The 15,823-nt window shown below is 37.0% G+C and overlaps 1 protein-coding gene across 9 annotated transcripts; it reads right to left on the bottom strand.

Moving 5' to 3' along the window:
• Positions 1-8: 8 nt before the first annotated feature.
• On the bottom strand, positions 9-15,562 carry LOC121295638 (zinc finger protein 185-like). 9 transcript variants are annotated; one of them, XM_041220541.1, is made up of 26 exons: positions 15,423-15,562; positions 14,307-14,365; positions 13,099-13,234; positions 12,320-12,394; positions 11,752-11,796; positions 11,353-11,427; positions 10,988-11,062; positions 10,704-10,784; positions 10,304-10,384; positions 10,062-10,112; positions 9,721-9,828; positions 8,889-8,981; positions 8,378-8,461; positions 8,118-8,201; positions 7,345-7,428; positions 6,918-7,001; positions 6,553-6,636; positions 4,901-4,972; positions 4,247-4,306; positions 3,663-3,740; positions 3,331-3,411; positions 3,003-3,062; positions 2,666-2,740; positions 2,059-2,161; positions 1,821-1,910; positions 9-1,056 (listed from the first exon to the last, which is right to left on the bottom strand). In XM_041220541.1, exons 2-26 carry the CDS (start codon positions 14,314-14,316, stop codon positions 1,051-1,053), a joined length of 1,875 nt encoding a protein of 624 aa, XP_041076475.1. In that variant the 5' UTR covers positions 14,317-14,365; positions 15,423-15,562; the 3' UTR covers positions 9-1,050. The 9 variants fall into 9 exon arrangements, with proteins under 9 accessions (XP_041076475.1, XP_041076473.1, XP_041076474.1 ...); XM_041220539.1 differs by having other exon boundaries at positions 1,812-1,910; positions 15,423-15,561; XM_041220540.1 differs by having other exon boundaries at positions 1,812-1,910; positions 11,752-11,793; positions 15,423-15,561.
• Positions 15,563-15,823: the final 261 nt, after the last annotated feature.

Raw genomic sequence — 15,823 nt, 5'->3', positions numbered from 1 at the left:
CCATTTTGTTTTCTTTTAACATTTTATTTGTAAATCCTCACAGTTATCGCATACATCATAAATACTTCTTTGAAAACAGAAACTTTTCTGTTAACCTTCAGACATTTGAAATACATCCTACAACTACAACACCCTCTAGAGGCTTTGTAATTACTTTTCCAAACCATCCCCTTAAACTGAGTACTACTAAGAGCAAACCAAAGAGAGATGTGTAAATGTAAATATTTGCAGTTTATTAACATAGTAGTAATGTCTTAGGTTTTGGGAAAGATGTTTGGTAATTAAATTTGCATTATTTTCCTTGCTGTATATTATCTTTTAAATATAAAGTTCAAAAAAGCTATTGGGGACCAGAAACCTATAAACGCCCTATAAGAAAGCCTTGTGCCGAGGCCACTAAATCTGAAAGCCATGAAACTTGATACTGCCATCTATTGTTAGTTGAGAAAAGTGCATCTAATATAGTAAATAAAGATTATAATGTTAATTTTACCATTATAGTCCTGAAACAATTTGTTGGCACTAAAAAAGTATTTTGAGAAAGCATAGATCAATTTCATTTTGCACTTGTTAGATGAATGTCAGAGAAATACCTTAATGATTGGAAGGCTTTTAGAAGTTAAATCACCAGTGTTTGCAATAACTAATAAATGTGACAGTGTGTATGGTCTGAATACTGATTGCAGCATTGTGTAACATAATGTAATGCAACTTTATTCATCTTATTGCTTTGTTGTTTGCCAGACTGTTTACACTGAAACCACTTTTTACTGCCACAAATATTAAGTTCACATCCTGTGTTACAGGTATTAAAAAACAAAAGTAGGGTGAGATAGGGTCCTATTATCTGTAACAAAGGAAATTACCATTCACTGCTGAAGATAAACAAACCTTTTGAAATAAAAAGAGTCTGACAATTTTGTAGTGCTAAGTAAAGTGATTTTTAAATCCTAGGTTTGTACACCTTTTAATATTGTTTTAGTGAATTACGCTGCCTTGTATTTGCTTGTAGAATCTGTAAAATTAATATAAAGTCTCTTGTCTAGATCTTCATACCTAGAAAAACAAAAATATATATAGCTCAATATCTGCAGTCTTCTGTGCTGACCTATTGACTATTCCTGTAAGATGTTAAAGCTATGGTTGTTATGTTTTATAAGCCACACCTGAGCTAAAGTAGATGATAAGACAGTAAGGGCAATTAACAGTGTTACTTCACAGATATGTGCCCTGTTGATATAGTACCAATTTATTTAAATGAATAACATTCGCTACTTTGCTATGCATTGTTTTTTTTGTTTTGTTTTTTTAATGCTTATAACAAAAACAAATAATAACATACACATTTACACTTTTGAAGGACATAAAAGAATGTCCTCCAAACAATGTGAAGCCAGGGGGGGAGCTCCTATACAATTTATAAATAGCATATCAATTAAAAAAATAAATAATAGCCAATTAATAAATCATTGGTGCTTTGTGCTTTTTTGCACTTTGACATGGTGTCCATAGATTTGGTCATACTGTTTGGCCCTGCAAAGGAAATGTAGCCAGACTTCTCTGGTTGGGTACCAGAGCAGTTTTACAAACCATCAGCACAGCCTGTTTCTGCATTAAAAACAAGGTGCAGGAGGCCACTTATGGGTAACTATAAAGCTTAAAATGGCTGAACTGTTATACAATGTCAGTCGAATGTATTATGTAACATACTGTATGTCATTATGGGATCATATGAAAGTCTATCCAGCCAGACCCTTCTTTGAGGTAATTGAAGAGTTGGTGAGATGTCTATAGTTGGAATTGACACATACCTAAAATACCTTGTCATAGCAGCTGTCACAGTGCACCTGGCCTCTGTGAATGTACATGCTCTCCAGCAACTCACCCATGGGCTTGCTGCACACTCCACACTGAAACAAAACACAGGTGCTTCATTATAGCCCATCTCTGCACAACCGGTCTGTTAAGGTATTAGCATAACAGGAAATGTCTTTGTACTGTAATTAGGTATCAGGGCAAACATGGGAATGGACTCAAATGGAAAGCAATGAAACTGACCTTAAAACAAGATGGATGGCTGTAAATATTGAGATGCTCAATTGTGATTCTGGCATCATCTCCAACCATCTCACCGCAGTACGTGCAAGATGATGTTCCAGAACTGGAAATAAAGTGATGTACAGTTACCTAGCAACCTCCTTGAAACAGTGTTCTAGAAATCAGGAGACAGAAGAGCCTCATAACCTGAACTAATTATGTATACTGTCGCAGCAATATAGTGCAATTCATTTTCTATTACAGTACATTGTTTAAACATGCATATCAGAAACTATTATTTCAAAGGCTTAATAGCAATTAATGTGCTAATGCACACTGATGAATGTTAGAATAAACAGCAATACATGATACAAATATGTTGTTTCATTTGTTACATTCTAAAACAAAGAGGACATGTGTTTTTATTCTATTATTTATTGGAGTGGTACATACATGGTGTTTGTTTCAAAATATATTCATATTGAGGTACCATATAAAAATCCCCATTAGCATTAGCATGACTACAAGCATCTGGACTGGTGCAATTGAACTAATAATCAGAGAAGAAACTGAGGATAAGGCTGCTTTTTGTTGGTTACATTTGTATTAAAACTTAGAAATGTTGTACCTTCTATACATTGCCGAAGGGCTGCTGTAGGAATAGTTTGAGTGGCTGTAGGTGATGTCGTCATACTTGTTTATGCTAAACAGACAAACAAACACAGCAAATACAGTTATTATTATTATTTTTTTTTTTTTACATTTTTTTATTTGAAACGAAACAAGTTAAATTAAATAGGCCCTGATATAGCGTATGTTATATTGTTAAACAGGTGGAGCCAACCAGTTAGATAGCATGTAAAACTACCCTTTAAACCTCGTCCCACATACAACATGTCTCCATGATATACAAGAAGTCACTAACCCTCCCACCAGTCCAAGAAAGGGAAGCCAGTAGCTCTTACCTGCTGTACTCTGAGGGATTAAATCCTGTTGAATTCACATACCCCTTCACCATCACTAACCTGTGAAAGGAGAAAGAGGAGGTTCGTACCACTCACATTTTGCACACCCAAATACAAACAGTTATTATTCAGTGGTGGGAGGTAATGGATTTAAATAACATAACCGCTCCATTGGTATGTGCAAATATAATAAACACCGAACCACTGCATTGTCACTGAAGATCATTTGGTAAGGGGGTTCTCATTTCAGAAATGATTTCTGCATAAGTCACACAAATATATTTTATTGTATAACGTTTTCTTAATCAATATCAAAAAACGTCCTTACTTTTTGTATTCTGGGTCAGGAGTTTCGGACCAATGTGTTGTTGTAGCTGTAGTTATATTAGTCAGATCGCTGCTGTCAAATCTAAGGAAAGCAGTGAGGAGAACATTTTATAAGACGGCAAGGGGAAAACCAACAAATCACTAAGCTGACATCCCCTGCCACTGCTGTAAATGCAAAAATTCAACAACATAAAAAATTAGATCACCAAAGTAATACTTTTTTACAAGAGTTTCTACATCCATCAAAGCTTTTAAGGGTGTTCAGTTCTTGTTTGTTTTTGTATATTATTGCATGGCTAATGAATATCATATTAAACACTCAAAATATATTACGTTTTGTGGACTGGGTCTTCTGTTTGGTATTTTGTTGTATGAATACTGGTGACAGAAGTATTCTCTTCCATGCCGAAGCTAAAGAGAGAAAGACAGTTTCATTTTTAAAGATCCAACAGATCATTGCCCTTTCATAAGTCCTCAGTTGTGCTGAAATTGGCTTTTTGATATTCAGTTCACTCTAGACTAAATCTGGTGCTTGCAGCTTTCCCAAGATAAAAGTGTAGCAAGGTGTAGTACTAAAGCATTGTTAAGTCATGATAAAGTACACAGGAGGAAACCACAGTGATGCACAGGAAAGTAAGAGCAGATTAAACAGCAACTTTTAAGGAGTCATGAATGGGTTAGTGAGGGAAAAAAGTGCAGTGTGAGTGTTAGAGTGTCACTGATCCCTACAGCTAAGAGGAGGAAATGCAATAGAGTACTATTTCTAAGTACTCTGCTAGGGAACCTGGCTGTGATTGTATTTTAGGTTGGTCAAACATTATAACTAAGCAGTAATATAGTCCTTTTTTTACAGAGTCTCTTTAATAATTTTATCCCCAAACTCAACCAGTTATAATCTTGGGATGTCATATCCCTACCTGATTAAATCAGAGGCAGTGGATGGATCTTGCTTGGTTTCTTTAGCAATTTTGAAGGCACTTTATATATAAAAAAAAAAAAAAAAAAAGTTTTTTAAATGAAAACAGCCATATACCATGTTTCCATCAGGCTCTGGGACAGTGCTGAAATCAATCTTACCCGTTTCCATTGCCAGTAATTAAAGATCAGACTGGTTTGAACTGACATTGGGTCACCACAGCTCGTGTTAAATCTCAAAACTGCAGAATTTATTTTTACAGAACAGTGGGCAATTAATTAATGTCACTATTAAGCATATTGGAGTGGGTGATATCGTTTATAAATGGTAGTTATATAAAAACCAAATAGAATAGGCTTTGACTTTTGTGTACTGTCCAGCTACAGTTATATTTTCAACTGTTCGATACTGGATCATGATGGAGTCAGTTTAGAAACCAGTTTAATAGTGCAAATGCATTCATGGCAAAAGTTTCCATGATAAACATGCACAGTAGTGTTCTACTCTTATAGTACTCATTTACCATGCTGTGTAATGGTTATCCATGGTGGTTACAATCCAGACTTGTAGTGACAGAAAATGTGTAAATTGGTACAAAAATCTACAATATAGTATTGTCTCCATATTTAACAAACAAGTTTATCTCTTACTGTACCTCTCTGCCACAGGTTCAGTCTCAAACACTGTTTCCTTCTTTGTGACAGTGGTCTGAGTTTGTATGCTGGGGCTGAAAAACAGAAACAGAAGGGAGAGTTGAAAGAAAATTTGAGAAACACAATTGAATTTTATGAAAACTGAAATGTTCTTCCACAGTATATATATATATATATATATATGGCACAAATCTACAGGTCTACCTTCTCATGGTCTGTGGCAGGTAAGTCACACTTCTTGATGAACATGGAAAATAATAAACTTCACCGTATCCACATCTCAAGAATGTGGCCCCTAATAGTCCAGAACAAACTCCCTTTTTTCTAGAAAAAACTACCTGATTCTGCTGTAGAGCAACAGTTTTCAAACTACTGCTTCACTCTAATATTCTAAAAGTTAGAGAAGTCTGTTTGCTGGCACCTTTGTCCACTCATACTCTTTGCTGTCCCTCACCTTTTTTGTTTACTGTATTCCCCGCTTGTCCTGACTGGTCCACACTGATGATGTCTCTAAGCTGAAAGGTTATGGCACACTGTCTCTTTGGGTTTAAATGTGTTACTGTTTAGCACAAACAGGAAAATGTCTAGTAGGTGTAGTCAGTCAGGTCCCTCCCTTTTCCAGAAAAAAAAACTTCACAAACAACTTTGGGAGGCTGCTCAAGTTATAGACCCTTCTGGTATGTTTGGGTAAGCACTTATCCGTGTCTTTTTTGAAAGAAATAAAACTCCAGCAATTTTATAAAACTAGAACCAGACCACTAAGTAATATTACCCAAGTTCTCTTAAACACTCTGAATGTGTTTGTTTCTCATTTTGTAACCCTTAACATAATATTTTCTCGTTTCAAAAATAGGAGCTGACTAAAGGCTGGAGGGCAAACTTTGAAAATATTGCCCCCTATCTCTTGTCTTCTTGTGGTAGTTCAGTATTCTTTTGGTAATACTGACACACCTGAAACTTAGCTTAAAAATTACAAGATAAATCATTCAATTAACTCTAGTTAGTTTCCTTTAATATATAAAACTATGTATGAATGTTTACACCTAGAGTGACTGGACGATATGCTGGAAAATCTTTATTACAAATTCTCTGCCCAGTAGGTTTCTTATTTCAGCTTCGCTTCGCTGTCCTCTCGCCCAAACTGCGCGAGGTGACATCTCATACAATAAGGGACATCCTTCACGCAACGCATTAACTTAAAATTAATTAATTAAAATTAATTAGCGAGGCAATTAAAACGGACTGTTAGGTTGCATAGCCAAAACAAGTGTAGCGAATGTATGTTAACATTCTATAGTGCTCTAGTAGAACACCCTACTTAGAATGCTGTGTCCAATTCTGGAAACATCTCTATACAAACACATTCATTCACTTGAGAAGGTACAGGACAATTAGGCTAATCCCAGCAATAATGGTATCAGCTAGGAGGCTTAAAAGAATAATTTAAAAATTTAAAAAATAATTTAGAAATTTAAAAAACCAGGGTGTGAAAACTGGGAGCTTTGATCTAGTTTGATACAAGATAACCACTTAGTTTTATTATTCATAACCATGATTTGGCCAGGCTGAACTATTTACCTGCTGTAAACACAATGCCAAACATTGTTTTAGCAAACCTCCATTTGGTGAAAGAGTTCTTTGCACTGCTTCCTACCTTTTCTCAGTGACAGTTGTGGTTGTAATCTCAATGGCTGCGGGAACATTCCACTTGTCCCAGGCTGACTTAGTGTCGTCTGAGCTGAAAATGAGCAATAATTCACTTCAGAGCTGAGTGCATTAAACTAGACCCCCTCTTTCTAGTCCTGTAACACACTTCCTTTCAAGATAAATTCATGTTAGCTTTGGGGTTGATCGTGAATAAGAGTGTAATGCATCATGAATAATGTTAATCTCATTATTCATTAATCTCATTATCTCAATCACATATGATCAATTACTCTGTAATTCCATTATTATTAACAGGATAAATTAAGTGTTAGCAATATGTTTGGTGCAGGTTATTATTGCAGTGCTTCCTACCTTTTCACTTTGACAGTTGTGATTGCTGTCTCAGTGGCTGCAGGTTTATCCCACTTGTCCCAGGCTGACTTAGTGTCTTGTGAGCTGAAAGAGAAAACAGTTAATCAGACTTTAAACTGTAGGGAACTAAGAGCCATATTAAGAAATAACACAAGTGAAAAAAAAAAAAAAAAAAAACATTACTTGTCACTTTCAAGTACGCGCTAATCCTAACACTTTATATTTAATTTTATAAAGCCATATTAAGAAATAACACAAGTGAAAAAAAAAAATATTATTTGCAGTTTTAAAGTGACAGCTAAAGTAACACTCAAATTTTGCAAAACATGCTGGTTTGTTTTATAGCATTTATTGCCTATGAATGTATAAATGTATGCAAGAGTCACTGTTTCAGTAAAGCTCAATGTGAAGTTTGTGATCTTCCTACCTTTTCTTAGTGACAGTTGTGGTGGTAGTCTCAGTTGCTGCAGGTAAATACCATTGATCCCGCAGTGACTTGGTGTCCTGTGAACTGAAAATAATAAAACAAATAACTACAGTTCAGTGTTTATCAACCAAATTCATCCCACTCTCTCTGTGTAACATTCAGCATGACTCCTGATAGGGGTATACTTTCAAAACATTTACTCCAGTCTTTAAATAATTCCTTTTTTTTTTTTTCTTAATAGAACAGTGCTTAGGAGACATTAAATTATATTACTAAGTCGTCTGGTTCTAGTTTTGTAAAATTAATTAGAGAGGCAATTAAAACTGCAAACAGACTGTTAGGTTGCATAGCCAAAACAAGTCTAGCGAATGTATATTAACATTCTATAATGCTCTAGTAGAACACCCTAATTAGAATGCTGTGTCCAATTCTGGAAACCTCTCTATACAAACACATTCATTCAATTGAGAAGGTACAGGGCAATTAGGCTAATCCCAGCAATAATGGTATCACCTAGGAGGCCACAAGATACAGTAGCATTTAAAATAGGTACAAGATACAGTAGCATTTAAAATACATGTTTGCTATAACATTCAAACTGCACATATGAAATCTAGGAAATGGAAGGTTTTTATTATTTCTAACCATGATTTGGACAGGCTGAACCAAACTATTTACCTGCCGTAAACACAATGCCAAACTATATGCCAAATATACCTTATTGTTTTAGCAAACTTCCATTTGGTGAAAGTAATATTTGCAATGCTTGCTACCTTTTCTCCGTGACAGTTGTGATTGTAGTCGCAGTGGCTGCAGGAACATCCCACTTGTCCCAGGCTGACTTAGTGCCTTGCGACCTGAAAGAGAGAAACAAATAGTTTAAACTGTAGGGAACCAAAGCCATATTCAGAAATAACACAAGTGAAAATAAAAACATTAACTTGTCACTTTTAAGTGAGAGCTGAACCTAACACTCAAACTTTGCAAAAAACGATACAGTTTCTTGTTAATGTGAAGTTGGTGATCTTCCTACCTTTTCTCAGTGACAGTTGTGGTGGCAGTCTCAGTTGCTGCAGGTAAATCCCATTGATCCCACAGTGACTTGGTGTCCTGTGAGCTGAAAGAGAGAACAAATGATTTCAGTGCAAATCCACAAACTCACACTGATGCCATTACCTTGGGCAGGATAGGGCAGAATCTGATACTGGTGCTCTTTTAAACCAAAATCTTGCCTATTTGAGGGCCACAAGTGAACAGGTTATTATAGCTGAATAAATACTGAATGGCGAAGAAAGTATTTGTGCTAAATGACGAAGGGACATTTCAGGTATAAACCAGGTGTCCTGCAAATACTTTGAAGTCCCCTTCTGAAAACTTACAAGTATATACACTAACACAACTTACTGCTCACTTTGTGAAATATATTTTTAAATAAAGCAACCCAAACCTGAATCTCGACAGCCAGTGGTACCAATTGTATATTATCAGTGCAGCCCAGGAAAGGTGGGATTGAACTGGTGACTGTAGTTAACAGGTTCTCATACCTCTTTGTCTCGGGCTCAGTTGAGGGTTTTGGAGTTTCGGACACCGATTCCTTCTTTGTTATCATGGTCTGGGTTATTGTTTCTGTGCTGGAGCTGGAAAACAGAAAGAGCTGAAGACGGTTCTCTGTAAAAACCTTTTTTTTTTTATCTGAAGCTGTAGCTGGTATTATTTGTAACACTCACATATAAGATTCATAGTCTGGACTTTAGCTGTTGTTCTTATATTTAGTTTTGACTTCCAGTCTAAAGGTTGGCATTATATTTGGGATAGAACAGATTTGTACTAAAAATATAGAATCAACTAGAACTTTATCCAGATATTACAACCTCTATAATATGAGTCCTAATGATCAGTATGATTTTGAAAGGCGTGAGAGTTAAACTGTATGGTATTGTTTCATTCGCTACAATCCTAAACGACCCTGTAAAGCAACAATTACAATTTGCCTTTATTTCAGTTAAGAAAGGATTTTTTTGAGGTTCATTCGCTGTTTCCTTTATTGTGATGGTGGTCTGTGTTTTTGTTTCTGTGTTGGGGCTGGAAAAGAGAAGCAAGAGGAAACTGGCACTGTTAAAGGCTTATCCTGGTGGCATATACTGTAAGTTGATCAAATCAACCCTTATGTTTAGTTAAATAACATTTCAGCTATGCCTCAAGCACAGGTCTGACTGTACTGTGACAACAGCTGCTGTCATAGATATAGAAGCAGGAACAATCCATATAAACTACCCATCATGAGGGATGCTTCAATAGCCGAAGAGTTTTTTGTATCTTTGAAGGAACAGAGTCCCGACAGCTGCTTGAGGTGGTGAAATGGTCTGTGTGCCTTACCTGAGCTTGCGGGGGGTGGCAGTTGGCTTCTGGTTCAAGTTGATTTTTGGTGTGATCCGTGGTGACGTGTCGCAGTCCTCTTCTGGTTCTTCATCGCTGATCTCCACCCTTTTCCAAAATACAGAACCATTGTTACTAATATTTTTCTTACACACGCATAAACATGTTTTATTACTACTAGAAGACTCTCTAAAGTGCAGACTCCAGGGATATAGCCTACTAGCTTCATGATTTTCATCCTGCGCTAATAATATTTATGGTAAATAATTCATCCACCTAGGCTTAAACAACATGATTTCAAATTGACAGCTAAATTAAATCCACCTTTTTAAAGAAATCACCTTTTAGCCACAAAAGAAAAGGAGGGGTCTTTAGACAGCTTTTCAGGACTGCTGTAAAAAAAAAAAAAAAAATGTCAACAACTGTACACTGGGAAATTATCTGAGGTATTTTCACTCTAAAATATAATTCACTGATGTCTGAAGGTTTCCATAAATATGAAAGAAAAAAATAAATCTTGTAAAACCATGCGCCCGCTACACTTATAACACTGATTCCTGAAAGCATGTCCTCAAAGTCTCACCTGTATTTGTTCACTGCTGATAAGACGTACGAACGCTCCTTGGACGCTGAACTCTTTAGTACACTGTTGGCAGCCTCCGTCCTGAGGATGGAAGTACAGGAGAACTTACAACACAAGGCACAGCTTGAGTCTGAAGGAAAACCTAGATATAATACTGACTGACCGCAATGGAACAGCTATTCACGGATCACATCCTTGGAGCTGCCACTGTGCTACCACCATTTCCCATACCAAGTTGCAATTTTTATCAGGTGTACAGTTCAAGCCACCAGATCTAAACTATCTTGATTTTAGCAACTTGTACTGTACAATAGGTTGCTTGAAAAGTTGCCTGGTGTTGCCTGGGCTCTAGTTGCACAGCTCTCCCATGGATTAATAAAGGGGTTTCCCAATCCCTTACCTCTTGGTGTGCTCCTCTGTAGAAGAGGGGGGTTCCTCAGGGGCAGGGCTGGCTGCTTTGGAACGCACATTGTGGGGAGCTCTAAAATACAAGGCACACAAGATACATATGTATAGCTGTGTCCAAATGCAAGTTAGCAACATTATTATCAATGCACCCTGCTGACCAAGAAGGACAGGACTGGTTTTTGTTCATACCATTATGATACTATTGGTATTTAGAAAACAGCTCAATACCTAGTGCCTAAGGGAGAGTAAAGCCCAGAGTGACACTGAAGTGCTTACATTTTCTTATAGTGCTCAGCGGATCTCTTGTTAAGCGGGGAGTACTGTGGAGTAGAAGTGTTGGAGCTTCTCACACTGATGAACAGACAAATATCAGTCAATGCAACTGGTCCACTTTGTATAAATACAGTATAACACACTGATAGTCTTTGAATTAACTAGACCTTAAGCAGATTAAACAGTTCTGGTGTAGTAACAATATCACGGCAAATTAATCCACAAAAGTACTGTTGGAAATTAAATGGTCAAGGTAGCTAAAATAAATCTTCGAATTCTCTGCAGGTTATCAGTGCAGAGATCTCCCTGTGACTGAAATCATACAGTGTGCACATGACATGTTGTTTTAAGCACCCAGTAAACTATACCTTTCGCCATAGCCGTATGATGAGGTTGAGGCTGGAGACGCATGGGTGGTATCGTTTGTTTTAGTAAAAACACCTCTGGAAAAAAAAACAACAATATTGAAATAGACAACAACAACAACACAAAACCACGTACTAGTGATCACTAGAAGAAAGCAATCACACAATACAATACGGTGGACGCTTGTATAAAGGCAACACTTTGTCTTTTTCACTCTGTGTTCAGTGCTATATGAAGACCTCATGGCTAACACTGAACCCCTGGAGTTTGGAAGTTGCACTACTTGTGCTATCCCTGCTTAGTAAATAGAAAAAGGAGGACTCCAGTCTCCAGGTTTCACAAGCTCTACATTTCACACAATACATGTAAATGTAGCAGTGGTGTTAGCTAAAGAATCCCACCTGATTATGTATCCTGAAGGGGAAGGCTTCTGGCTTGTTGAACTGCTAGAGCAAAATCACAACAGACTGGATTAGACTGGGTTTATGAACTAGTGTATTGTATTATTGCTCATACATAATAGATTATATATATGTTTTATATATGGCTTCAAAACACATATGGTGACCCTATCATAATGCAGTTTAGGAAGTTCTGTTAAAATGGACAGACACAACCTGTTGCCTTTCTGTACCATTTATCTAAATGCATTGCTCTTTGCTTTAAGACTTTTCACACCTGAAAGAAATAGAGCCCACATTAACAATTCTGCCTTTGATGCATTACTTCTGGGATATGTGTTGTCTGTATATTGAAAAAATATATCTGGCTTCTTTATGGTGTTATTATTTATTGGTTTAAATATTCAGCTGGGAATAAAACAGTATCTGACCTGCATTTAAGTTCAGTTGTTGTGTCCTGTGTATGTGTTTATCTGTTATGTATTTGTGCTGCTTCATATGCTTTTGTTCAATAAGCATCAGCAGGTCTCCAGGGTGTGAACAGAAGGAAGGTCCGCGTCGTTCATACCTTTCGGAAGTGCTGGAGGAGGCAGAGGGCGCTGAAGAGACTCCATTGGAATAGGACGCTTTTACTGGCACATCCCTGAGGAACAGAAAACTGCTGAATAAACAGGTTTTTTTTAGAAGAACTCCATCCCTGCCCCTGTCTGAATACACAGTGACAACAGGGACTAACAGACCTTCCCTCAAAGCTCTGTGAGCGCATCTCTGAACACCCTTACCATTCAATGCTGGGCTTCTTTTAAGCAGAGTCAGCCAATGGTGTCTAATTATGTAGAGGCTTTTTGATATAAATACTGCATACTGGAGGTTACGTTGAGATTCAAATGAAATGGCCCTTAAAGAAAAACTCTGGTCAGCCCTGCCGTATATCCTTCATCTGCTTAAAAAGTTGAACAATGTCTGTGCATGTTAATCTGTAGAAACTGAATCTTTGATGTTTAGTTTATTCCAATGATGTTGACTAAACTATTATAATGTGATACTACAGATAGGCCCTACAGAATCTCATTCTACTGACCTTTTCAAACTCAAACATGTCTCATCTCTAATTTTAGATTATACAACAGTGTAACCATTAACCAGTCCCCCTGCACCACTCTGCTCCCTATGTGGAATTTATTCCTGATATATTTCCCATACCAAATTGCTCTTCAAAGACACTGACGTACCTTTCCAGTAGGTCTTTACAATATATACAAGAGAAAAACCCTGAGTGAACAATTGGCCCAGAGATAAACATGACACATTTGGTACATTTGTATAATTATACCCCTCTCCCCTTACTTGGCCAACCCTTCTTCTTCCTCATCATCTTCATCAGTTTTTTTATTGTTGATCCAGCTGAAATCCCCCTTTAGAGCCGTCCGCACCTTCATCTGTCGGAGCACAATCGTTCTCTCCCCCTCCGGCACGCCTTTTGCTAAAAACGTAAATACATCAGAGCCCCCATTTAGCAACAAGTGCAAGGGAATGCAGCTATTTAATGATAAAACCTAGCAAGGGATTGCTCAGAGCAGTAATGTATCTGCTCCTAGATGCAACTAGGGTGTGTCCTGCTTGTTTTATACCATCAACATGTATCCCAAACACAGCACTGCCAGAGGGGCATCATTAACATCACATAATATTGCATTATTATATAGCAGATCCACCCTTGCTCTAAGGCTTTACCTTGCCTCCTACCTCAAGCTTCAGCTATCTTTTCCATGATTCAGATGGCAATTCACTGCACCCTTATTCTAAAGATATTTGCTAAAACCCCTTTCCTGTGTATAAAACAGTATTGTATTTATAAATATGATTATGTCAAGCAATATTTATTTAAATTAATGATGCATTATGCATTTCTATCCACATTTTCTCCATGTCAGGCTCCAATCTTATTAAAAATCTGCTATAATTATAATATCAGACCTTGAAGAAACCCTAACAGAACCATTAGAAGACTACATTACCAGCAACACCAACACAATGAATTCAGAACTAATGCCCTATAGTGGTTCTGATACGGTAGCACATTGATACTGATATGGTAATGAATGGATTAGTAGTGTGCATTGGTTCAATTCATAGTGATATATTGGTAAGTCAAACATGACAACTAGCAAACTGTGGTACCATTCTATGTATTGCTCATGCCATTATAGGGGCCATTGCAGAGCTATTTATGTGGTTTATGTTTTAACAACTCAAATGCACCCATTGTAATTGGGAAGTTCACTTGTGCAGCACCCTGAGACACCTTGGTGTGAAGAGTGCTATATCAAATTTAAGTTGTTATTTATATGGAGGTTCACCACCACCATTCTTAATTTCTCAGCCATTACCTACTATCTTACTTTTTTTTTAAACTATTATTTTTATTCCAAGCTATAGGGGGCATCCTGAACTATGGAAGCAGTGCCTTTACCGGTTGCACCACTCGGGAGCCTTCTCTCTAATTTTTAAACACTTTCTCTTATGTAAATGAATGGAATCAGGCTGACAGATACCTTTTTTCATTGTAGAAGCTGTTATGTGTAGATCTCAGGAAAGTCTTCAAAGTAAACCACTGAAAACACAAAAAGAGGAAAAGGTGTCCTGACCAAAATAGTAAGGCGGGATTATTTTGGTCGCATCCTATGAGATTCAGTTTCTGTTCTGTTTTCTGGTTTTGTTCTTCATCGCAATGCCTGGTTGGTAACTTCTGGGTGTGTCCTTAGTGTCTAAAAAAATCACGCCACTTGTGTTTTAATAGTTTTTTTTATGTGTCAGTTGAAGGCAAGGTTTTATAAAATTATCCCCATGATCTCAATGGCCTGTTTAGTTTAAGTTTCCACAGTATAGTTTTGAAGCTGTCAGTGCAAATGTACCATGTTAAATCATCTGTGTCGAGGAAGACACCTGTCTTTACATTCCTTTAAGTGGTCATTCCTTCCTTTAAGTCATTCGAAGCATATATATATACCTATATATATAAATATTATACTAGATAATATATAATATATATATAATATTAAACTATCCTGGAAATGGACATAGTGCTGTAAAAATCTGAATATGTGTTTGTAAAAAGTCACCTCCTTTATTACCCTCTGATTCAGAGGTAGGGTTGTAGTTTGGTACACAGGAAGATACCAAGTTTGTCATAAAGTATTATTAGAAATCCAGTCTAGCCAGTCTGCTAACATTCTGCCGCCAATAACCATAACACTGCATGTTACCTAGGAAATACGTGTGGTTATGTTTCAGCTAATAGTGCCTGCCGAAATCAATCTTTTAATCTTGCTTTGGTGACTTAAAAAGGCCTGCATTCAAATCTTGAAAGACCATTGAGATACCAGCATAAACCGGTGCACTACCCTGACTACCCCACAGACTATAGATATCACAATGGCCACATAGAGTAAATAGCACACTGGTACCATTGTACTGCTATAGAGTACCAGCAGTGAGTATTAACCATACCATTGTGATACACGGATAAATGGATAAACGTATGCAAACGCTAGCCTTTACAGTTCTGTCTATTGAAATTGACCCCACTGTACACAGGAACTATCTTTAAAACACGTCAGAAAAATGTGAGTTTTAATTTAAATTAAACTCTCTGAAGATGTGAGTCTCACCTGAAACTAGCCGTTGTCTTCTTTTTTCACGCTTTATGTGTTTTTAATAGAAGGTAATATCCAATCTACTTGAGCAGGTGCTTTTTTCAGCCCACATGTAGAGAACTCTGTGAAGACAAGCTTTGATTACAGTTGCACCTCTTCAAAACAGTTTTCTTTCTAAAGCCAAGCCCTGTTTTTCAAGGGGTGGAGACGGACATTTTACCCTGAGAGACTTGTTATCTGTATTGTCTCTCAGACTCAGCAGGTAGGTATGAATTCCAGGCATTCACCTGAAAATGTCACCCCAGTGCTGCAGAAGGACAATTGAACAAACCATTTTAAAAAGGAAAACAATGCAAGACAGCCTCTAGTTACAATATAGTCACATTGTTTAGGTATCACTGAACAATCTTTCAATG

This window comes from Polyodon spathula, chromosome 20 (genome assembly GCF_017654505.1).
Source record: "Polyodon spathula isolate WHYD16114869_AA chromosome 20, ASM1765450v1, whole genome shotgun sequence".
Taxonomy (NCBI): domain Eukaryota; kingdom Metazoa; phylum Chordata; class Actinopteri; order Acipenseriformes; family Polyodontidae; genus Polyodon; species Polyodon spathula.
This window is presented reverse-complemented; position numbering and strand designations above follow the sequence as displayed.